This window comes from Rutidosis leptorrhynchoides, chromosome 9 (genome assembly GCF_046630445.1).
Source record: "Rutidosis leptorrhynchoides isolate AG116_Rl617_1_P2 chromosome 9, CSIRO_AGI_Rlap_v1, whole genome shotgun sequence".
Classification (NCBI taxonomy): Eukaryota; Viridiplantae; Streptophyta; class Magnoliopsida; order Asterales; family Asteraceae; genus Rutidosis; species Rutidosis leptorrhynchoides.
The window spans coordinates 203580539-203605428 of record NC_092341.1 but is presented as its reverse complement, the minus strand read 5'-3'; the positions used below and the strand labels follow the sequence as shown (position 1 = coordinate 203605428).

Sequence of the window (24890 nt, the reverse complement as noted above, 5' to 3'; positions counted from 1 at the left end):
ATAGAACATAAAAGTACATGTACACTACAATACATTTATTACACAACATGCTCACACCCCTCTAATCTGAATCATTGGTTTCTTCTTCTTCGGACTTGGTTCTTTTTCCTAATCTTCTAGGGATATATGATGTTCCTCTAATACGAGTCATCATTTTCCACATTGGTTTAGAAAAACCTGGTGGTTTAGAGGTTCCCGGGTTATTGTCACGATATTGAAAATACGGGTGTTGACGGTACATATAAAGTTCATCGGGGTCGAAATCAGATTTCTCTATTTTGATGCCTTTTCCCTTATTATTTTCTTTTGCCTCATTAAATTGGGTCGGGGTAATTTCTATAACATCATCAGAATCCTCATCAGGATCCGATTCATCGGAAAATTGGTAATTCTCCCAATATTTTGCTTCCTTAGCGGAAACACCATTGACCATTATTAACTTTGGTCCATTGGTTGAGGATTTTCTTTTATTTGACCGGTTTTCTGTGGTTCCTACTATTCCCCCCTCCGGAACCTCTTCTTCTTCTGATTCCTCTTCTTCCGGTTCCTCTTCTTCCGGTTCCTCTTCTTCCGGTTCCGTTTCCTCTTCTTTCGGTTCTTCGGGAACTTGTGAATCTTGCCAATATATATTCGACTCTTCGTTATTATTAGGTGAGTCAATGGGATTTGTGCTAGAGGTAGACATCTATCACACAATATCAAACATGTTAAGAGATTAATATATCACATAATATTTACATGTTAATAATATATAGTTTCCAACAAAAATGTTAAGTAATCATTTTTAAAGAAAACACGGTCGAAGTCCAAACTCACTAATGCATCCTAGCAAACTCGCGTACGCTATTTTAGTATTTTGAATATATGTTATCCTTGGATGCATAAGTTAGAAACGGCGGCAGCGGCGCGAGGAGGACGAGTGGAATGAGGGAGAGCGGCTTGATCGACAAAAAAGAATAGTAGCCCACTAGAACCTGGCCAAAAGCTCTGCCCTCAACTCTTCAGTCGCTAGGTAGGCCGAAGAGACGGATGTTTGTACTTATATAGTAGAGCAGCAGCCACCGGCTTTATTCGCTTGGTCGAAACAGACAACACACTAATGCAAATTTTCTGGTTCTCTAACACCAACGCTCGTATACCAACTGAAATGTCCCGTTCATATTGATTATAAACATTCCATATTAATTGATTTTGTTGCGAGGTTTTGACCTCTATATGAGACGTTTTTCAAAGACTGCATTCATTTTTAAAATAACCATAACCTTTATTTTATCAATAAAGGTTTTAAAAACATTAAGTAGATTATCAAATAATGATAATCTAAAATATACTGTTTACACAAGACCATTACATAATGGTTTACAATAGAAATATATTACATCGAATATGTTTCTTGTATGCAGTTTTTACACAATATCATACAAACAAGGACTCCAAATCTTGTCCTTATTTTAGTATGCAACAGAGGAAGCTCTTAGTATTCACCTGAGAATAAACATGCTTTAAACGTCAACAAAAATGTTGGTGAGTTATAGGTTTAACCTATGTATATCAAATCGTAACAATAGACCACAAGATTTCATATTTCAATACACATCCCATACATAGAGATAAAAATCATTCATATGGTGAACACCTGGTAACCGACATTAAAAAGATGCATATATAAGAATATCCCCATCATTCCAGGACACCCTTCGGATATGATATAAATTTCGAAGTACTAAAGCATCCGATACTTTGGATGGGGTTTGTTAGGCCCAATAGATCTATCTTTAGGATTCGCGTCAATTAGGGTGTCTGATCCCTAATTCTTAGATTACCAGACTTAATAAAAAGGGGCATATTCGATTTCGATAATTCAACCATAGAATGTAGTTTCACGTACTTGTGTCTATTTTGTAAATCATTTATAAAACCTGCATGTATTCTCATCCCAAAAATATTAGATTTTAAAAGTGGGACTATAACTCACTTTCACAGATATTTCCTTCCTCGGAAATAAGACTTGGCCACGGATCGATTCACGAACCTATACAAATATGTACATATATATCAAAGTATGATCAAAATATAATTACAACCATTTTTATTATGTTTTAAAGAATTGAGTGTATTAAGTCAGCTGTCCTCGTTAGTAACCTACAACTAGTTGTCTACAGTTAGATGTACAGAAATAAATCGATATATATTATCTTGAATCAATCCACGACCCAGTGTATACATGTCTCAGGCTAGATCACAACTCAAAGTATATATATTTTTGGAATCAACCTCAACCATGTATAGCTAACTCCAACATTACTGCATATAGAGTGTCTATGGTTGTTCCAAATAATATATATACATGGGTCGATATGATATGTCAAAACATTTTCATACGTGTCTATGGTATCCCAAGATTACATAATATATTAGAATACATGTATAATACAATATAAGTTAGCTAGGATATGATTTGTATAGATTTGTTAAACATTTCCCGTAGCTAAAAAGATTAAAAATATCCAATCTTGTTTTACCCATAACTTCTTCATTTTAAATCCGTTTTGAGTGAATCAAATTGCTATGGTTTCATATTGAACTCTAATTTAAGAATCCAAACAGAAAAAGTATAGGTTTATAGTCGGAAATTTAAGTTACATGTCAATTACTAAAGAGGTAGTCATTTCCGTCGAAAGAACGACATCTTGATGACCATTTTGAAAAACATACTTTCACTTTGAGTTTAACCAAGATTTTTGGATATAGTTTCATGTTCATATGAAAAATCATTTTCCCAGAAGAACAACTTTTAAATCAAAGTTTATCATAGTTTTTAATTATCCAAACCAAAACAGCCCCCGGTTTCACTACGACAGCGTATATCCGATTTTATGGTGTTCATCGTGTTTTCAGGTTTTAAATCATTAAGTTAGCATATCATATAGATATAGAACATGTGTTTAGTTGATTTTAAAAGTCAAGTTAGAAGGATTAACTTTTGTTTGCGAACAAGTTTAGAATTAACTAAACTATGTTCTAGTGATTACAAGTTTAAACCTTCGAATAAGATAGCTTTATATGTATGAATCGAATGATGTTATGAACATCATTACTACCTCAAGTTTTCTGGATAAAACTACTGGAAATGATAAAAATGGATTTAGCTTCAAAGGATCCTTGGATGGCTTGAAAGTTCTTGAAGCAGAATCATGACACGAAAACAGTTCAAGTAAGATTTTCACACGAAATAAGATTGTTATAGTTGTAGAAATTGAATCAAAGTTTGAATATGAATATTACCTTGAATTAGAAAGATAAACTACTATAAATAACAAAGGTTCCTTGATCTTAGATGATTACTTGGAATGGATTAGAAAGCTTGAAAGTAGACTTGCAAACTTGGAAGTATTCTTGATTTTTATGAAACTATACTTATGGAATTTATGAAGAACACTTAGAATTTGAAGATGGAACTTGAGAGAGATCAATTAGATGAAGAAAATTGAAGAATGAAAGTGTTTGTAGGTGTTTTTGGTTGTTGGTATATGGATTAGATATAAAGGATATGTAAATAAGTCATGAATGATTACTAATATTTTTGTAATTTTATGAGATATTTCATGCTAGTTGCCAAATGATGGTTCTCACTTGTGTTAGGTAACTCACATAGGCTGCTAAGAGCTGATCATTAGAGTGTATATACCAATAATACATACATCTAAAAGTTGTGTATTGTACGAGTACGAATACGGGTGCATACGAGTAGAATTGTTGATGAAACTGAACGGGGATGTAATTGTAAGCATTTTTGTTAAGTAAAAGTACTTTGGTATGTGTCTTGAAGTCTTTCAAAAGTGTAAGAATACATATCAAAACACATCATGTATATGCATTCTAATGGAGTCATTAAGTCTTCGTTAGTCGTTACATGTAAGTGTTGTTTTGAAACCTTTAAGTTAACGATCTCAATTAATGTTGTTAACCCAATATTTATTATATCAAATTAGATGTTAAATTATTATATTATCATGATATTATGATGTATGAATATCTCTTAATATGATACATATATTAAAATATCGTTACAACGATAATCGTTACATATAAGTCTCGTTTCGTAATTCTTGAGTTAGTAGTCTTGTTTTTACATATGTAGTTCAATGTTAACACACTTAATGATATATTTAAATATCATTTTATCATGTTAAATATAGTGTATCAATATCTTAATATGATACTTATGTATTTAGTAGACGTTATCATAACGATAATCGTTATATATATCATTTCGAGTTTCTTAACTTAGTAAACTCATTTCTTATGTATATCACACATTGTTAATATACTTAGTGAGATACTTACTCATCATAATCTCATGTCAACCATATATATATGTCTATATATACCACAACATGTAGTTTTCACAATTTTGTAACGTTCGTGAATCGCCGGTCAACTTGGGTGATCAATTGTCTATATGAAACTTATTTCATTTAATCAAGTCTTAACAAGTTTGATTGCTTAACAGGTTGGAAACATTTAGTCATGTAAATATCAATCTCAATTAATATATATAAATATAGAAAAGTTCGGGTCACTACACACTTGACACCATACAAGTCATGGCGCCAAATTTACAAAGCATGGACCACCGCTGCTACTTCGAGATCGTGTGTCGGGTAATTCTTTTCATGTTCCTTTAATTGGCGTGAGGAGTAAGCGATGACTTTTCCTCGTTGCATTAGAACACACCCGAGCCCATTTAAAGAAGCATCACAATAAACCGTCATATCATCTACACCTTCCGGCAACACCAAGACCGGAGCTTGACACAATTTCTCTTTTAACAATTGAAAAGCAATTTCTTGCTCGTTTTCCCAATTAAATCTCGCGTTCTTCCTCGTCAATTTCTTCAATGGAGAAGCAATCTTAGAAAAGTCTTGGATAAACCGACGATAATAACCGGCCAATCCGAGAAAACTTCGGATTTCCGTAGGCGTAGTCGGTTGTCCCCAACTCTTCACCGTCTCTATCTTCCCCGGATCTACTTGAATACCATCCTTGTTCACAATATGGCCAAGGAATTGAACTTCCCTTAGCCAAAATTCACATTTCGAGAACTTAGCATACAACTTCTCCTTCCGCAACGTTTTTCAACACACTACGCAAATGATGTTCATGTTCCTTCATACTCCTCGAATAGACAAGTATGTCGTCGATGAACACAATTACTGACTTGTCCAACATAGGTTGGCACACTCGGTTCATAAGATCCACGAATGCCGCCGGTGCATTCGTAAGACCAAAAGGCATAACTACAAACTCAAAATACCCGTAACGCGTTCGAAAGGCCGTCTTCTCAATATCTTCCTCACGAACCCGCATTTGATGATAGCCGGACCGTAGGTCAATTTTTGAGAAATACGTCGCACCTTGGAGTTGGTCAAACAATTCGTCAATAGTAGGCAATGGATAACGATTCTTGATCGTCACTTTATTCAACTCCCGATAATCAATGCACATACGCATACTACCATATTTCTTCTTCACGAACAAGACCGGAGCACCCCATGGCGAAGCACTCGGTCGAATAAAACCATTCTCAAGTAACTCTTGGGTTTGATTTAACAATTCTTGCATTTCCGTCGGCGCTAAACGATAAGGAGTTTTAGCAATGGGAGTAGCTCCCGGAACCAACTCAATGTGAAATTCAACTTGTCTTTCCGCCGAAATATCCGGTAACTCATCCGAAAAAACGTCTTCGAATTCATTAACCACCGGAATCTCGCGAATGGGTGGTGGCTCATCACGAGTATCAACAACATGGGCAAGAAAAGCCATGCCACCACTAACAAGGAAACGACGTGCCCGTGCAAAAGTGCATATCGGCACAAGTCTTCTACGCTTATCGCCATGAATAATTAACTCTCCCCCACTTGGGGTCTTCACACGAATAGATTTTTCATGGCATGCAATATCGGCTCTATTATGATCGAGCCAATCCATACCAACCACGATATCAAAATCACCCAAAGTCATCGGGATGAGATCAATTTTAAAGTTTTTGGCACCAAACACAACATTACAATTTTTACACACATCAACCACTAGCACCGTCTTGCCGTCCGCTATTTCGACTTCTACCGGACGACTTAACTTAGCTAATGGTTTATTAAGTTTAGGCACAAATTCTGGAGACACAAACGACAAACTTGCACCGCTATCAAATAGAATCCTCGCCGGATTAGAGTTAACCATAAAAGTACCTGAGATGACTTCATTGGATTGCTTAGCTTCATCATTGGTCATCAAATAATTACGCCCCCTTGTCGACCCCGCCGCCTTCTCTATCCTCTTAACTTGATCATTTCGGAGATCGGGGCACTCCGACTTTCGGTGCCCTTCTTGTTGACAATTAAAACATGTGATCACATTAGTACGCGGTTTTGGGCAATCCCGAGAGTAGTGACCTTTTTGCCTACAATTGTAGCACGTGGTCACGTGGACATTAGAAGTACCTTTCTTCACACTACTAACACTTTCGGATGCTCCCCTACTCTTCTTGTTCGAATAACTAGAAGCCTCAAACTTTCTTTTACTTGGCGTATAACTAGCCGGACTCGGAGCTTGCGCTTCAAACCCCTTCGCCACCGCCAAAAGCTTAGCAAAGTCTCAACATGACCAATACTCATTTTACCCTTCAAATCGTCTCTAAGGGTCGCATGAAAGTCTTCCATTAACAATTGATCATTCCCCACATATTCGGGGCAAAAACGCGCCTTGGCGAGAAAGTTGGTTTTGAGAGTGTTTAGGTCCAAAGACCCTTGACGCATGTTCCTTAACTCGTTGTGCAATTTGGAAAGATCCGCTTGCGTATGATATTCGAGGAAAAACTCCTTCTTGAACTCCGCCCAAGATAACCCCACAAAAGCCGCATCACCCACCATATCGATTTTACCATCGAGCCAATCTTTAGCATGACCCCTCAACAAACTAGTAGCAAGCCTTGTCTTCTTCTCGGGTGGGCACTTGGTCGTGCAAAAACAACCTTCAACATCGGAGATCCAAGCTGCACTTTTCATGGGGTCGGGATCCCCGTGAAAGTGAGGAGGCTTAGTCGCCAAAAAGTTCTTATAGCTAAACTCCAACTCGCCCCCATTTTGAGGTCTAGGAAACCTCCTTTCAACTTCTTCTTTGATGGCATTAGTCATTCGTTCTTGAATCATATCGACAATTTTTTCCGAAATCGACTCTTCGAATATTTGTTTAACCCTTCGTGAGAAAACCGAAACATAGTTTTCTAAAGCGGTCTCAATCTTGGTAGTCATCTCATCTTCCTCCACATGAGAGGGACCACCATTGCCATTCGTATCCGTTCCGTTCCCCGTCTTCATTCTAAAGATTAAAAATGGATTAGACATCACCAACAATTTAATACACATATATACCTATGCATATGACCGCACACACACCACATCTAGCTCGATACTTGTCGCACATCCTTGCTTGAATTGACTTGCAACTGTAATAGTGGTCGCGACTCACTATTACGCTCACATGCCGCGTCATGCCCAAACGTATCACAACCATCTTGCTCGATGTTCAAACAATAACACACGATTAGTAACATCATAATATAGTATAGTTAGTCCACATATGCATCAAAGAACTAATCAAAACCCGCACCGACCCGTAGTCCTACAAGTCCCGCATATAATTCAACAACACAAAAGTCTAAGTCTAGGCGCCTATCTCAAGTCACCTAAATCCCTTAGACCATGCTCTGATACCACTTGTAACGACCCAACCCGTTAACCAACCAAAACTGCGTAATAAAAAAAAAAATTCGAAGCAGGCCTGCCCAGGCAGGGTGCGTGGCGCGCAGCCCTACCTGTGCGCGGCGCGCACAGGGCCTGGCAGCCCGTTGTCCAACTTGTTCCATTTTCGTAAAAAGATCTAACACTTCCCATCATTTTTAGACGAAATGCTTTTCACAACATATTAGTATAAGTAAAACTAGCACGAATCAATGATAAAACGAGTTTTACATCGCGGGGCCCACATATGCCCAAAATATCATTAAGTACGAAATACGAGTTTCGACCACAAAAAGTTTAATTGCCAAACGTCACTAGAGCATGGTGTTTGGGGTTAAACTACACAATTCTTGCTCGAACTTCCAAAAATCTATAACCCCCGAAAGCCACTAATCCGTGCGAATACCTTTGCCCTTATCCAAGCCGTATCCTAAAAACGTAAACAATGAGAGGGTAAGCTAACGCTTAGTGAATGCAATAATTATACACATACATATATAATATACCTACTTGCATACACTTACACAAATACCTCATACACGCTAGCAATTTACATAGCATACCATCGCAAGTATAACTCTAAACCCTTCAAGATCGCAAGCTAGCACAACAATAGCATACATATAACCCGAATAATATAACATGCTACACTACAACGCGTAATTATGGTTAACCAATAATACATGGGAATGGTACTTCGAATTTTCCATCGGTGTTCATAACAACCGTTAGTGTACAATGAAATATATCACTAACCCCCTAGGCGACACGGACAACGAAATATTCGTTCAAAGCAATCATTAGTGTACAACGAAATATATCACTAACTCTTGGGCGATTTGGACAACGAAATATCCATCGTTAGTGTACAACGAAATATATCACTAACTATTGGTGGTATAGACAACATATATCCGGCCCCTTTCCCGCCCTACAAATAGATACATTATATACACACATGTATAATCATTCCACTCACCTTGTCGACTTGGCGAGATTTCCAATAACAACTTGTAACTTCAAAGCGAGTCACCTAACACAATTAATTCTCAATTAATTCACATAATAAGTTGGACTTTCCACCAACTAGCCTCACTAGTGCATTTATGACCCATTTGCACTAGAATCACTCATTAAAGGTCAAGACTCCCAACTAATCACTAAAAGCTAGTGATTAAGATTCCAAGACCTCTATCAACACATAACTAGGGTGTTTTCATACACAATTTATCCTGCTAGGTCAAACCTACCCATTTGACCCATTTCAAGTCAACCATAAACCCTAGAAACACTTTTTACTAGCAACACAAGTGAGCTAGTAATTAACTAACCATTTTGGACTCATTAACACCATTTATTACTTTAAAACCCTAGGTTGGTTGTTCTTGAGTCCTCATGACTCAATCTTACCCTCAAAATCACCAATAATGGGTTTTATGTTCATCACTAACCCAAGCCCTAACTCTTAAACAAATCAAATTAAGGAAATCAAGATTAGAACTTACCACCACAACCAAAACGTAGCTAGTGAGGAGATGAACAACTTTATGACTCGAGCTAAGACCCGAAACTAGCTCCTTCTTCCTTTACTTGAGCTTTGTCTCACTCAAATGGGTTTCTCTCACTAAAATTAAATTAGGAAGATGAAGGTGGTTAAAAATGGAGTTATGATACCCCAACTAATGATCTTGTGACCTTAACTCGTTCCACAAGTGAAATTACCACAAGGCCCTTCCAAAATATCTAATTAGAAAAGGCAGAATCCGGCTACAGTGGGAGTGCGCCACGCGCACCCTTAAGTGTGCACTGAGCGCACTAAGGCCTGAACAGACTCTGATCACAGTTTAATTACAGAATTATTCCCACACTTTATGTACTATATTTACACTTCTGTACAATAAATATTAGGGTGTTACATGTATATATATATATATATATATATATATATATATATATATGTATATATATATATATATATATATATATATATATATATATATATATATATATATATATATCTATTTACAAGTAGATGTTCGTGAATCGTCAGTCAATAGTCAAAGGTTAACTGAATATATAACATTAGTTCAAAAATTTTGAGAATCAATATTACAGACTTTGCTTATCCTGTCGAAATCACATAAAGATTAAGTTTTAAATTTGGTTGAAAATTTCCGGGTCGTCACACCCAACCCAACCGGGATGGCTGCACCACAGAACACATGCTAACTAGGGATGACAATGGATCGGATATGGATCAGGTAACGTCATATTCATATCCATATCCATTTAATGTTCTAATCCATATCCATTTAATTTCAATTCATCCATCCATATCCATATCCATATCCGTCGGGTTAAGCGGGTTAATAGATAATCATCCATATCCATAACAATTAGTTATATTTTGTATAATCGTGAGCAGTGTTTACTTTTTATTCGATCAAAAATAATAGTCATTAACAGTTTATACAATCGATAGACACATTTGTTACTATTTGTAGCACCAAAAGACAATATATGACGTATTGATATTTCTAAGGTACCGATCGTATATTCATTTCACACTTTGTTAGGTACATGAAATTTCATTAAAACCTTAAATATAACATGAATATACTTAATTTAATGAACCAAACAAACTACTCCATAGAAACTAAAGTGTTGTTTGTTTTATAAGATGTTTTTGTCTGAAGATCTGCGGACCATGTCTGTAAAGAAGATGTGGTTTAAAGGCCCGTATGATGGATAGTGAAGACTATTTGTTTTTATGTATGTAAAATAGTTTGATTCTATCTGCAGCACTTAGAAGCATATTTCTAAGTCTGCGAGGCTGCAGACATAATAAGCCATTATTCTATCTTATGTCTTCAGAAAAACAAACTGTCTGCAGTAAAAATGTCTGCGAGCGACCATAGATAAGACATAATAATATCTAAAACAAACACCTAAAATTAGCTATATATATTTAATTCAAAAATACTATATCATTATATCAATTCTAGTTATATATATATATTGATATATTTAGTTATTTTGGGTAAAGCGAGTTTATTCATGGATTACAAATTTTCATTTATATCTGATCCACTAAACTTATCATCCATATCCATATCTATCGGATCGGATGTTACGTCATCCATATCTACTCTACGTAGATCGAATCGGATAAATATCCATCGAATCGGATGTCCACTGCCATCCCTAAATTGCTCACACACACCCATTTCTAGCTAGCTTTGTTGTAATTACACCCTTTAGAGATCTCATCAATTCAAAATCTGACTTAAAACACATTACCCAACTACAACACTTGTTAACTAAATATCAAACAAAACAAACCCATTCATCCTAGGAGAATTTATTTATTTATTTGTTGCTTATTAATTCAAATACATTTGGGGCGATTCAAGGGTTTCAACATAAGTACCTCCAATGCTAAAACCATTAGGGCTACCTACAATCCTTACACTTCTTTCGTTCACATTATACACAACGACCCCATCTTCATCCCCAAACACGATATATCGATCGCAACCATCAACCAAACACAACGGCTTAACCGGATCTATATCGATCCCAACGACTTCAATCTTCCTCCATGATTCACTCACACCATATTCATCCATCACCCACATTTCATTACCCAATATAGTCCCAAACATACCAAGTTTCCCCCCAAGTTCAACTAACTCATTAAAGACGGCCCTATCATTTTCAATCGAATCTGGCAATTCGATTTCATTAAACTCTTCGTTTGATAAACTAAACGCTGCAATCGTTGACGAGTATCCACTACGTGTACTCGTCAACCAGTGCAGCTTCTCGTTTACTAAAACGCCACTTATCAAATTCCCAACCGCATGATCATAAGGCGAATTGTCCAAGTTTTTCCACGTGTCATTACGTAAACTATAAACATTTACCAACATATCCGTACAATCCGGATTATACTCGTTATCTGTGTCCCAAAACGAGATTGATATTACTTTATAATCTTCCGTACAAGAATCATAACCGAATCCGTACATAACAAAACTTTCTCTTGCGGGTAACGCAAAAGGAGAAACTGGAACTTTCGAGAGGTCTCGTGTTGTTGGATTGATTATGAAAACGGTGTCGTTTTCATCTTTGGCTAGAACAAGACCATTGCACGAGCCTAAAATCTCTTCCCATAAAATCTGATGTGGCGGGAAGGTTAATTCTTTTGCGGTTTCGGTATTTATATCAAGTGAGTAAAGAGATTTAGTAGTATCAGATATGAGAATTAGTTTAGGGGTTTTATGTTTATGGTTGTTTTGATTGGTTAAAAGGTGGGTTTTAATGAATTTGGGATTTGAAATTAGTGAGCACCATGGTTTGGATACGGATTTGAACCGGCCTAGAGATTTGGCCGGAACACGACGGAGTATGGATTCGATTATCTCCGGTGGGAAGTGGGTGGGTGCAGACATTTTGGGGTCAATTGTCTGAATCTAGATGGTCACAGTTCGACAGATTTGTACAAGTGAGGTAGTCATGATCTGGCACTTGCTGATTTATTAAATGTTATCTTTATGTTTTTTTAGATGTTACCAGTCTTTTACGATGTGTACGTGTTCTTAATAAATAGAGAGAGTAAAAAGCATCTTTACACGTTATTGGGAAAAATTACCTTTTAATTTTTTAATTACGATTACGATGCAATATTTCATTTTTATAATCTGATACTTATATACAAGAAAAATAAGAATAATAATGTTATCCACCCTACTAAATATGTGTTCTAAAATAATACTCCATAAGACCATGAATAACAACACGTTTTAGAGCAAGTTTTGGACCAGCACACCGGCAACACGCTAGTAACAAGGCGTGCAGGTGGGTCGAGTGGTGTGGCGTGCTGGATGGGAACACGGAGAAGGTTTGAAGCGTGTTGCAGTTTTGGGCGACGTAGAAGAAGGGGGTATTGATCCCAAAATACAGCGGATATATTTATATATCCGTTTGAAAATGTTTAATTATATTTAAATTATATTTAATTTACTATTTTATATAAATACAACATAATCAACACAATTTCAAATCACATTTCTTTCATTCTCCCACTTTAACTCTTTCAATTTTCTAAACAAAACATCAAACATGGATGCTTATTTAGCTATTGTCAATGATTCTTCGGACGACGACGACGATTTATTATAAAAAGTTATGAGTGCGTACGTCGAAGAGCTAGATCAAGAAGCTGATGAAGGCCAAAGTCAAAGACCCCCCGAGCACCCCGATCGTATCTTCATAGGGATCGTGAAGGTGCTAGAACACGTCTATGGAATGACTCTTTTTGTGAAACTCCTCCGTTTCCTCCTCACAAATTTAAGACACATTTTCGAATGCACTCGCAATTATTCTACGTATCATACAAGGTATATTGTTGAGTCCCCAAAATAATTAAGGATTTAATTATGACAAAACCGTAATTTATTTGCACTAAAATGTTATGTGCAGCCAGCACAAGTTTATTTATGTATAGACAGCAAATATTGCTATGTCAAGTGTTCAGTATGCTACATAGTCTACCAGCACAAGGTAGAGTGTATTCTTCGAATCAGCACAGGATGAGTACTCAGCAATTCAAGAATATCAAGTAACTCAGCATAAGAAGAACCAGGAAACCTGGAAAGCAGCATACAACACAAGACAGCCATGCTCCATTATAAGCATGGTGGTTTCCTGAGTGGTCTACATCAATTGTACTATTCAACAGAAGTCAAGGCAAAGTTGAACAGGAAAGGACACACGTCGGCGGCTGACAAGTGACCTTACAAGACCACGTGGGAATGCGATAGTTTAACGCATGTGCAGACATGTGCTATACTTTGTCAATGCCTAGGGAACACAACATTCTATTTGTTTAAACAAATAGTGGTGTCAAACCGAATTGGGGTGTTCCTGCAAATAGCTACCAAAGAGGAAAGAGGAGAGCACGCTCTCTGATGCAGTTGTCCCCACAAGTACAGACATCCTATGTACCAGTGGACAATAGAACCATTACACGGTTAATAGGACTACTATAAATTGTTGTATCTACTATTGTAACAACTAGTGGTGTGGGTTTTGTTATTTAGAGTCCAAAATGTGTAATAGCTTTAAGTTTATCCTCATAGCTATACTTATGTAAATCTGTATCAACCAACTATCATTCCGCCAAGGATAGTTGTAATTCTTTGTGATTTAATCAATAAAGAATAACAGTTAAAAAATTACCTTTGACTCTACTTACATTACATGCTTGAATACTAAACTGTGTTTAATTGGTTAGTTAATTATAAGAAATTGTATTCACCCCCCCCCCCCCTTTACAATACTCATGTTGTTATTCAAGGGACCAACAACTGGTATCAGAGCATCAGTCTTGATAATTTAATATCTTGGATCTGAATTCTCCCATGGCTGCATACTCAAATACAGCTTACTTTGAAAATGGCTCATCCAATAGACCACCCAAATTTGATGAAGATGAGTATGAAATTTGGAAGGCAAGGTTCATGCTTCACCTGGAGTCTATTGACCCACTTATGCCTGGTATTGTCACAGATGGTCCATTTATCCTAACTGAGACTATTGATAGCATCCCAGCTACTGCTGACACTCCTGCCATTCCTGGCAGAGAGGTTATTCTCACTCCAGCCAGATGGGATGCTGAGGACAAACGTCGTATAGGACTTGACCCTAAGATCAGAACTCTGTTAGCTATAACTTTACCTAACCACCTGTTCAAACTGATTAAGGGAAAGCTGAATGTTAAGCTTATGTTAGACTATCTAGACGTCACTTATGAAGGCATGGATGAGGTTAGGCAGAACAAGATTATTGCTTTGAAAAAAGAGTATGAAATGTTCTTTGCCTATAAGAATGAGACCCTTAAGCAAACCTTCATTAGGTTTAACTCCTTAGTTGCTGACCTGCTTACTTTAAAAATCACATATACTGATTTTGAACAAGTAAACAAATTCATTGACTCACTGCCTACTAAATGAAAACCTGTCACTGACCCCTTAAAAACCACCCAGACCTTAAAGAACTTTAACATGTCCTCTCTTTATGGTACACTTTGGAACCATGAGAAGGCAGAAGCTAAACTTGAACTGAATTTAAAGGAAAACTTTAAGTCTGCCCCCACCACCTCAAAATCCTCAAAAACTTATGATAATGCTCTTATTGCTGCTGCTAAAAAGAAAGCACAAAAAGCTTTACTGGTTCAAAAGTTGATGGCAGAAGATGAGTCAGCTGAAGATGAGGTGGATAGTGGTACTGGGTCTGAAGAAAGCAGTGATGATGAAGATGATGTTGAAGGGTTTGCTGAAAGTATGGATTTGCTGGCTAGGCAGTTCAAAAGGTTCAATCGTAATAGAACCAGCAAGCCATACAAAGGGAGTAAGAAACCAAGTGCTAGGTATATCAGCAAATCAGTCAAGGGTCCTAAATCTGAGTGTTACAATTGTGGGAATGTTGGACATTTTGCTGCTGAATGCATGTCCAGGAAACCTTCAACATCACATGCTAACTCCTTCTCAAAAGCTGATAAGTACAAGAACAAGTACAAAGCCATGAAGGCTCAGATGAAGAAAAGTGCAAAGGCTGATAAGAAAGGAAAAAAGCCAGAAAAGGTTCTAGTTGCTGAGCATCATGATTGGGATGAAACCAGCTCTTCTTCATCTTCTGACAGTGATACTAATGATGATGATGCTGGTTATGCTTCTGGTAAAAAGCTGTGTTTGATGGCCAAGGAGGTCGAGGAGTCTGATGAGGATGATGATGGTAGTATGTTTTTGGCTGATATGAGAGAAGCTGATCGGAAAAAGGATTCACCTCAATGGAAATCTGAAATGCTGTATAAGGTTGATAATTTTTGAACTAATACTGATGATGAAAAAGATGAAATGTTTGACTACCTAAGAGTTGATTTATGTAGAGGCAGTAAACGTGAAGAAGTTTTGAAAAATGATAACAAATCTTTAAATGATAAACTTAAAAGCAAAACTGATGAAATTAAGATCTTGAAGGATGAAATTTCAAAACTTGAAAAATAAAATTTTTCTTTAAAGTCTCTTCACGTTGAGGCAGCAGATGTTAAGAATCAGCTAAACGACCTCAAGAAGGTTGTTGCTTTATGGTGCACATCTGCTCAACGCACAGCTAAGTGTGTAAATGAGCAGGTTGTGATAACCCGGAAATTTCCAACCAAATTTAAACTTTAATCTTTATATGTTTCCGGCACGATAAGCAATATTTGTTAAGTTAAATTTCAAGAATTTTAAACTATGTTTATACATTCATTCAACCTCCACCAAGTTCCAACGATTCACGAACCATTAAACGAATATGATTATATATGTATATGTGTATATATATTATAACTTGAAACGTAAACAAAATATTAGATTAAATACTTTATATGATTGTATCTGTTTCAAAATGTTTATCAATGGAATTAGAAGATAAGATCAAATGATTGAATTATCAGATATATTGAATTATGATTACAAGTCTCTGTTGAAAGGCCCACGTTGATTTCAGAAATCTTTCCATTTTAATAATATTCGGAAAATGGTAAAGTGATTTATAAATAAGAACAAATTGTCAATCATTGAGAACTAGACAAAGGATAGTGGAAGATTGAATCTCATAAAGATTCGATTTATCTATTTAGTTTCAAACGTACAAAAACGTTTTCAGTTTAAAAAGAACTTTATTATTAAAACATATATAACTTTTATAAATATCTAGAACCACTTTTGACAACTCATTACTTAACTAGTATGATAAAGATAACGATATTTATATTTTATTTTATTAAATATATATAACGATTTAAATTAATATTATATATATTTATACGCGTATTATACGTACATAGTTTTATACTTTTACTATACTTAAACTTTACCTTTACCTTATTTTTACTTTACTTTAACTTTAATAATTCACTTTAATAATTCATACTTTAATAATTCACTTTAATAACTCATACTTTAATAATTCACTTTAATAATTCACTTTAATAATTCATATTTTAATAATTCACTTTAATAATTCATACTTTAATAATTCACTTTAATAATTCAAAAATCTATTATAAATAGAATTCAATAGGTTTCATTATTTCATAGAAACTTGAAAATATTTTTCTCTAAACTCTCTCAATCGATTTACATATATATATTTACTCCGTATTATTTCAAGATATTATTAGTATACATAAAATATTACGACGGAGTGCTATCCGAGTGATTACGAAATTGTTTTTCGAGTAGGATAGGATTAAAGAAATTATGGGTTATAGCTTTGGAGGTGATTGAGTATGGTTCATGGGTATGCTCGTGAGGTCAATATAGTGTTTATCATTTCCGTTGCGTCTACGTACCTTTCCTGTAATATTGAATCTCAATATTGATACGTGAGTACTCATAATTTAACTTTTACATACTAATAGTGTATCCCTGACTAGTGCTCGAGTATTTAGGATTATGCATACTTGTACTTTTGATATTGCCCTTAGACATGTTAGGTTGAATCTTGAATTAGTTACACTTGCGGTTGAGATAAGGTATAAGATATGCATGTCCTTGGAAAGCTAGCGAGAAATTAAGAACTTTTCCTTTAGATATCGAATGGTTTCGATGAACGGATTAGAAGTTATAATCAATTGAATTTTCGAGATTTTTATTAAAAATGATTATTATTATCGTCGTTTTTATCGCCGTTCTAGTTTTATCTTATTATTATCATTATCATTATCTTTATCAATAAAAGGGATTTATCATTAAAAATTATTTTTTTTATTATTACTATCGTTATTATCGTTAAAGTTATAATTAGTATTATTATTATTATTATCCAATTATTATTATTATTATTATTATTATTATTATTATTATTATTATTATTATTATTATTATTAATATATATATCATTATTTAAAAATGGTTATTGTTATTGTTATTATTATTATTAGTATATTATCATTAAGATAATTATTAGTATTATTATTAATAATGTTATAGTAACTATCATTATTAATATTAGTGTAATTAAAATAAATATTTGTAATACCTAATTATTTTGATTACTATTATTATCATTATTATGAACACGATATAAAAGACGATTAAAAGCTATTAAACGAAACGATTAGGAAATAATGAGTAAGAGTATCATGATGAAATTAAAATATTATAAGATATTGATTTAGATAAAATTATCGTTCTTATTATTTTTATCATTACTATTATTATTAAAAGTATCGTTAGTATTAAAACTATCATTTTAACAAAAATTATCATTTTAATAGAAATGTCATTGTTACTATAAAATATCATTATTATTATTATTTTAAATTGAATTATTATTTTAAAGATAATATTAAAAATTATCGTAAATATTAAAGTTATCATTATTAGAATTATCGTTTTATCATAATGTCGTCTTAGTAATTATAAATATTGATATTTTTATAATAATAATTATTATTACAAAATAATACAACTTTTACTTACTATCATTATAGATATTATTTTATCAAATAAATATGTGATACAAACATATTTTACTACGTGTAATAACTTACTTTAATAATACCTATCATATTATCTTTCTGATATTAAATGAACCCTATAAATTTTATTACTTAATATATATAAAAGTATATTTTATTATATAAATTTAATATAAAATTTTATTTATTAATAAATAAATTATATTATTTACTCTAATAAATCTTTTAAAAATATTTAAAAATATAAAACGACGACATTTAAACTATATATTAATCATGTATAGATTTTTGGAAATTATTTTGAGTCAAATTTACTTTTGTTGACTTTTGCATATTAGTCTCGAGCATTAGGATGGTAGTACACTATGACTTGACCTAATTTGTGAGACAAATATTGATCAACACATAAATATATATAATTAATTTAGGTTCGTGAATCTGAGGCCAACCTTGCACTTGTTCAATGACGTTATATGTATTTTTACTACGAAATACAGTATGGTGAGTTTCATTAATCCCTTTTTAAATGCTTTTGCAATATATATTTTTGGGACTGAGAATACATGCGATGTTTTTATAACTGTTTTACGAAATAGACACAAGTAATCGAAACTACACTCTATGGTTGAATTATCGAAATCGAATATGCCCCTTTTTATTAAGTCTGTTAATCTAAGAATTAGGGAACAGACACTCTAATTGACGCGAACTCTAAAGATAGATCTATTGGGCCTAACAAACCCCATCCAAAGTACCGGATGCTTTAGTACTTCGAAATTTATATCATGTTCGAAGGAGGATCCCGGAATGATAGGGGATATTCTTATATGTTTCTAGTTAATGTCGGTTACCAGGTGTTCACCATATGAATGATTATTTTTTGTCTCTATGCATGGGACGTAAATTTTTGTGGTCTATTAAAATGATGGAAATAAATGATTATGATAAACTAATGAACTCACCAACCTTTTGGTTAAAACTTTAAAGCATGTTTATTCTCAGGTGTTAAAGAAATCTTCCGCTGTGCATTTGCTCATTTTAAAGATATTACTTGGAGTCTTTCATAGCATATTTCGAAGAACGTTGCATTCGAGTCATTGAGTTCATCAAAGATTATTATTAAATCAATTTATAGTTGGATAGTGGATATTATGAAATGGTATGCATGCCTGTCAATTTTCGATGTAAAGAAAGTTTGTCTTTTAAAAACGAATGCAATGTTTATAAAATGTATCATATAGAGGTCAAATACCTCGCAATGTAATCAACTATTGTGAATCATTTATAATGTATATGAACGGGTCCTTTCAGTTGGTATCAGAGCGGTGGTCTTAGCGAACCAGGTCTGCATTAGGGTGTCTAACTGATAAGTCGATAGGATGCATTAGTGAGTCTGGACTTCGACCGTGTCTGCTTGTCAAAAGTTTTGCTTATCATTTTGTGTCGAAAATTAACTACTTATCATCCTCAGGAAATTACCTGCTTATCATTTTTAGTCTAAGACACGTCTTGCTGCATTGATTGCATGAATAGTGTATAGACAAAAATTCATATTTTAGCATATCTGCTAAATCATATCTTATCGTATCTGTTACTTTAAACTTTGCCTGACATATCCCGCAAAGTCCCCCGTAATCTACGAAATCTTTTGATATATATATATATATATATATATATATATATATATATATATATATATATATATATATATATATATATATATATATATATATTCTATGTAATTAGAATACCATTCGTTAGCCAAAATCATTTCATATCGAAAAAAGAAATCCTTTTTCCAATCGTACGAAATGGAATTCGTCATCAGTTCAAGTCACTCAGATTCCGAAATGGAATCCCATTCAAGCTCCGAAAGCAGTGTGACTGGAATAGATCAACCAATCAGTCATCACCTATTCTGGATGAATTGGGGATGGGTTCGTAGCCTCCTCAATCATTGGAGACAAGAAGAAGGTGATCCCTTCCATCCACCACATTGCCCTCTTGACGAAGAACCTGAAGCACTTACCGGCGAACCTGTCCGAAACACCATTTTCTCGTTCATTTCCAGAGTATCTAGTCACGATTATATATTACATCAAATTTTAGATTTTATTTATCCGCTCGTCCGAACCGACAATCACCCAGGTGTAATAGAAGAAGTCAATGAGCTTCGCGCTCGGGTAGTGGCTTTGGAGAATATGGTGCAGAGATTACAAACACCAGCAGCAGCATCAGCAGTATAACCAGTACCACCATCATCAACGCCAACAGTACCATTACTACCTCCAACTACAACCACGTCGTAAACATCAACTTCACAATCTGTCCCATGCGCATCAACGTCATACGCACCATAGATACCAAGGAGTACCAACAACAATAACTGACGAAGTATTAATTCATAACTTCATTGGAGAAAAATTCCGCGGCGATTATGTAATCTCTAAAGTCTTAGAGATTATCTAATCTTGCCCTAACCATAAATCAGTTAAGCGAACCAAAATGATAGAAGGAAGAGTAGAAACCCTGACAAAAATGGTGTGTGATTAACAAGCTAAACTTGCTTTACCAACAACATCAACAGTACCGTCAGCGTTACCAGCATCGTCAGTACAGTCAACATCCGAATCAACAACACCGATAACATCACAAACTCCGTCAGTTCAAGAATCACTGTGGACATCATTACGAATCAATAACATGTATATTGTATCAACGAGTTATGAAGAATTAACTCATTCCCTCTGAAGAAATTATATGTATGTATGTGTATATATATATATATATATATATATATATATATATATATATATATATATATATATATATATATATATATATATATATATATATTTTGAAATAAATCTTTCCGTGCTAAGCTATTGTGTATGAATCTTAACTACTCGGTTAATTCATATTACAAATATGCAATAATGTATGTCCTTCGGCCGCAACTTAACCAGCGTTAACTACAATCTCTGTCGTAATTCAACAAATTCCAATTCATAATAAATCAAGTATATATTTGATTTTACACTTTCATCATCGATGTACCTGAAACTTTTCAGATAACATCATTCGTACTTTGCGAAATTCACAAGAATTCTACAAACCGAACATCATACATCAACAAATAACGAATTATTGATTCATAATTTTAATGTCATTAAAGAAATACTGCGTAAAAGTTATGTACTTTTTAAAGCCTTTAGGGATTATTCAATTCTAGTTTCAACCGTAAATCAAATGAGTTTAATTTAACATTAACTCATTAAATCTATGTTACATCTGAAGAAAATATACATATATATATTTTCATAAATACTGTAATAAAATTTTTTTGTACAAAATATTAATTGTGAAATTTTTTTTTAACGGGTAGGTAATACTCGAGAGATATATAAATTCACAATTAATATGTTACATTCTTTAAATCTGATTCAGCAAATCATCCATTATACTCCCTACTTTCACAACAATATACATTCTTTTATAGAAATCAAAACAACCATACTCATTCAAAATTTAATTACATATTCTGATTTTGAAATCTCAAAATTCAACTTGAGATATGACCAAAATCATTACTCTTAGATCCTTACATCTTTCACAAGCTATATTTTGACTTCAAAACTGTGTTAGAACATCAAATGTATGTTAACGATTACAATCTGTGTTCAAACCCTTCGAAAATTTCTGAAGACACTTCGAATGATGAGCAATCGAGATGATGATCCAACCACATGTTACCCACAGTTATGTACCCGAAAAACTCTTGAAACCAAAGTAAAAGTTTAAACAACGTATCCGCGTCAGATTCTTTGGCATTTATTAGCAAAAATAACTTTGCGACTCCTATTCAAAGTAGCCAGTTTTGTCACAGCTCCAGCAAGTCAACTTCGACTTTTCAGACAGACTAACCTTATTATAACCTTGAGATATACACCATCATTACCAGGGAACCTTTTACATTCCACCACATTATTAGCAGATGTACCAACAACTTCATTACCCTTTGACTTTAGCCTCTCCAAAAAATCATTATAATTATTCATTGAAACCCTATCATTTACTCATTCGCATCTTGTAATGAGAATTGCCATACGAATCATTGAGAATTAGCAATCAGTATTTTGAAATCTCGCAGCATGTCTACGCCAACAGTTATATGTGTATATATAACGTCTATCTTCTGGACTTAATTTGAATGTGAAGTTTCTGAAAAACACTCCGAACTACGAATTGGTTCTCCGAAAATGGAAAAAATGCTGATGAAGCAGCAAAAACTATAAACGACTTTAAACAGTAAAAGCTGGATGATAATGATGAAGTGTGCTGGCAAAGCGTAGAAAAAGAGAAGTTTTGGAACTAGAAAATGGATTGAGCAAAGTAGGAAGGAGGCTGTGGACAAATTACAAAGACTGAACCTGACTTTAAAGGATCCAAATGATTCAGTACCTACTGAAGTCATTAACGAATACCTTGATCCTGACTCTAAACCCCTGCGGACAATATTCTTCATCATTCTCTGATATTAGAAATTCTAAAATATCATCATATCTTTCATTATAAATATCCTCCATATTTCTGAAGATATTTTCTTAATTTTTCTTATTTGAAATCATTTACCTCTTCGCGCTATCTGTATTACATCATAAAAGAAACTATTTTAGTTTCTAAATTCTGAAACATTCAAGTTTAAAATAGGAATATTTTGAAGTAGTGTTGGGAACTGAAGCATGAATTAGTATAATATAATGACACTTAATCAATGTGATTATATTACAGTAAGTCATGCTGAGTTTCTAAATGGAACGTGATGATTCACAGATCATAACATCATCATGTGCCATGTTATACGACTCTTGTATTCTATTTAACCTCTAAAATATCAAAAAAAATATTTCTTGATGATTCGGCCTTTTCCAAGGTATTCTAGTAATTTGACAAGTCAAGATCTTGCCATCACAATTTCCTTCCTAAAACATTAACAATGTTCATTCCGAAATTCATATCTGTGAATTCTGGACCATTACAAGCGGTGCTTAATCGCAAGAAGAAGAAACGAAAGGACAAAACTCCGAAATAGAAATTGGGGTATAAATTGCAGCAAATAAAAGAGAGCATTAACTGTGAATGATAATGATTATAGAAGACAGAAGCAGAGACTTTGAAATATAAGGGAACATATAAAGTCCAACGACAAACCAGAAATTATAAACCATATATATCGATGCATATAGCAATATAAAGACACGGGAGAACTAGAAACACTATAAACCCAAGAGTATAGTAGAAGTAAATAGATTCTTCCGGCGGTAGATGAAAAAGAAGAATGACCGATATGAAAGTTAGAAGTATATCGAGAATCAGAACTGGATGGAGCATATTGATGAATACTTTAAAATATGAGTTGAGGAGGAAAGAATAGAAGGTGATGAAACATGACTAGGAACTTAGAAATCAACAGATTTAACTCATACAATGGCGGAATAAGTGAATCAAACCCTCTAGTGAATAGGTTAATTTTTTTTTTGATTAATTTAGTCAAACCACAACTAAATCAAGTGTGATTAGATTAACACCTAGAGCTATTATTCACCACCTGGGTGATTTGGACTGAGAGAGAATCGGAGGAGCTCACTAGATTTGAGTGTGTGTAACAAATGAGAGGCTTAACCTAAAATGAAGAACATAAGACTTTATATACCCCTGCTGTTGACTCACCCATACGATTCATTCATCACACGTACGAGTTGGCTTCATCAGCCGTACGGGTGATCACTCACTCGTGTCTTTTCATTTAGTTTGTAATTTTGACTTAGCTCAGCATCAACCGTGCGTATGAGCCTGCCAGTCGTACTAGTGAGGCTTTACTCGTACATCTGACTAAGTCTAACATAGTCAAACATCTAAATCTCGTTCCTGCAGTTCCTGTAACCACATACAAACACGGATAGGATAATAACGAGCAATCATGGTGGCCTGTAAACTGTTGTACCTGTAATGGACGTGGGTAGATGTCTAGGGACTTGCATAAAATGCATCAACATAAGGTGTAAGTTGTAAGGAAACGAAGGAGGTGAATTTATAAGAAAATCTCCGACAGAACAATTAAAATGGACGATCGCATTTAAAGCGGATCCTAATTCCCTTGATTACCGGAGAGTCAAATCTTATTAAGAAGATTTTCTTCAAATCCCTTGAAATCTGGGAATCAATCATATCTACGTCAAATGATAAGATGAATCTACACTTACTCATTTCATTCTTCTATATTAGCTTCATTCGTACTCTTCATATAAATGGATTGTTTATCTAAATTATTCGCTGATGATAAAACTCTAATTTTCAGCCCGTATGCATCATGAAAACATACTTATTATCATTCACGACCTTTCCACTCAAATTTCGGGACGAAATTTCTTTAACGGGTAGGTACTGTGACAACCCAAAAATTTCCAACCAAATTTAAACTTTAATCTTTATATGTTTTCGATACGATAAGCAATATTTGTTAAGTTAAATTTCAAGAATTTTAAACTATGTTC

At 34.2% G+C, this 24890-nt stretch overlaps 1 protein-coding gene across 1 annotated transcript; it reads right to left on the bottom strand.

The window, feature by feature from the left end:
• Positions 1–10853: 10853 nt before the first annotated feature.
• LOC139867224 (F-box/kelch-repeat protein At3g06240-like) lies at positions 10854–12296 on the bottom strand. Its single transcript, XM_071855557.1, has one exon. The coding sequence runs from the start codon at positions 12254–12256 to the stop codon at positions 11186–11188; it is 1071 nt and encodes a 356-aa protein (XP_071711658.1). The 5' UTR covers positions 12257–12296; the 3' UTR covers positions 10854–11185.
• Between the last annotated feature and the right edge of the window lie 12594 nt (positions 12297–24890).

Excerpts from the sequence above, each read along its gene's own strand:
- LOC139867224 (XM_071855557.1), bottom strand. The coding sequence starts at position 12,256 with ATGTCTGCACCCACCCACTTCCCACCGGAGATAATCGAATCCATACTC.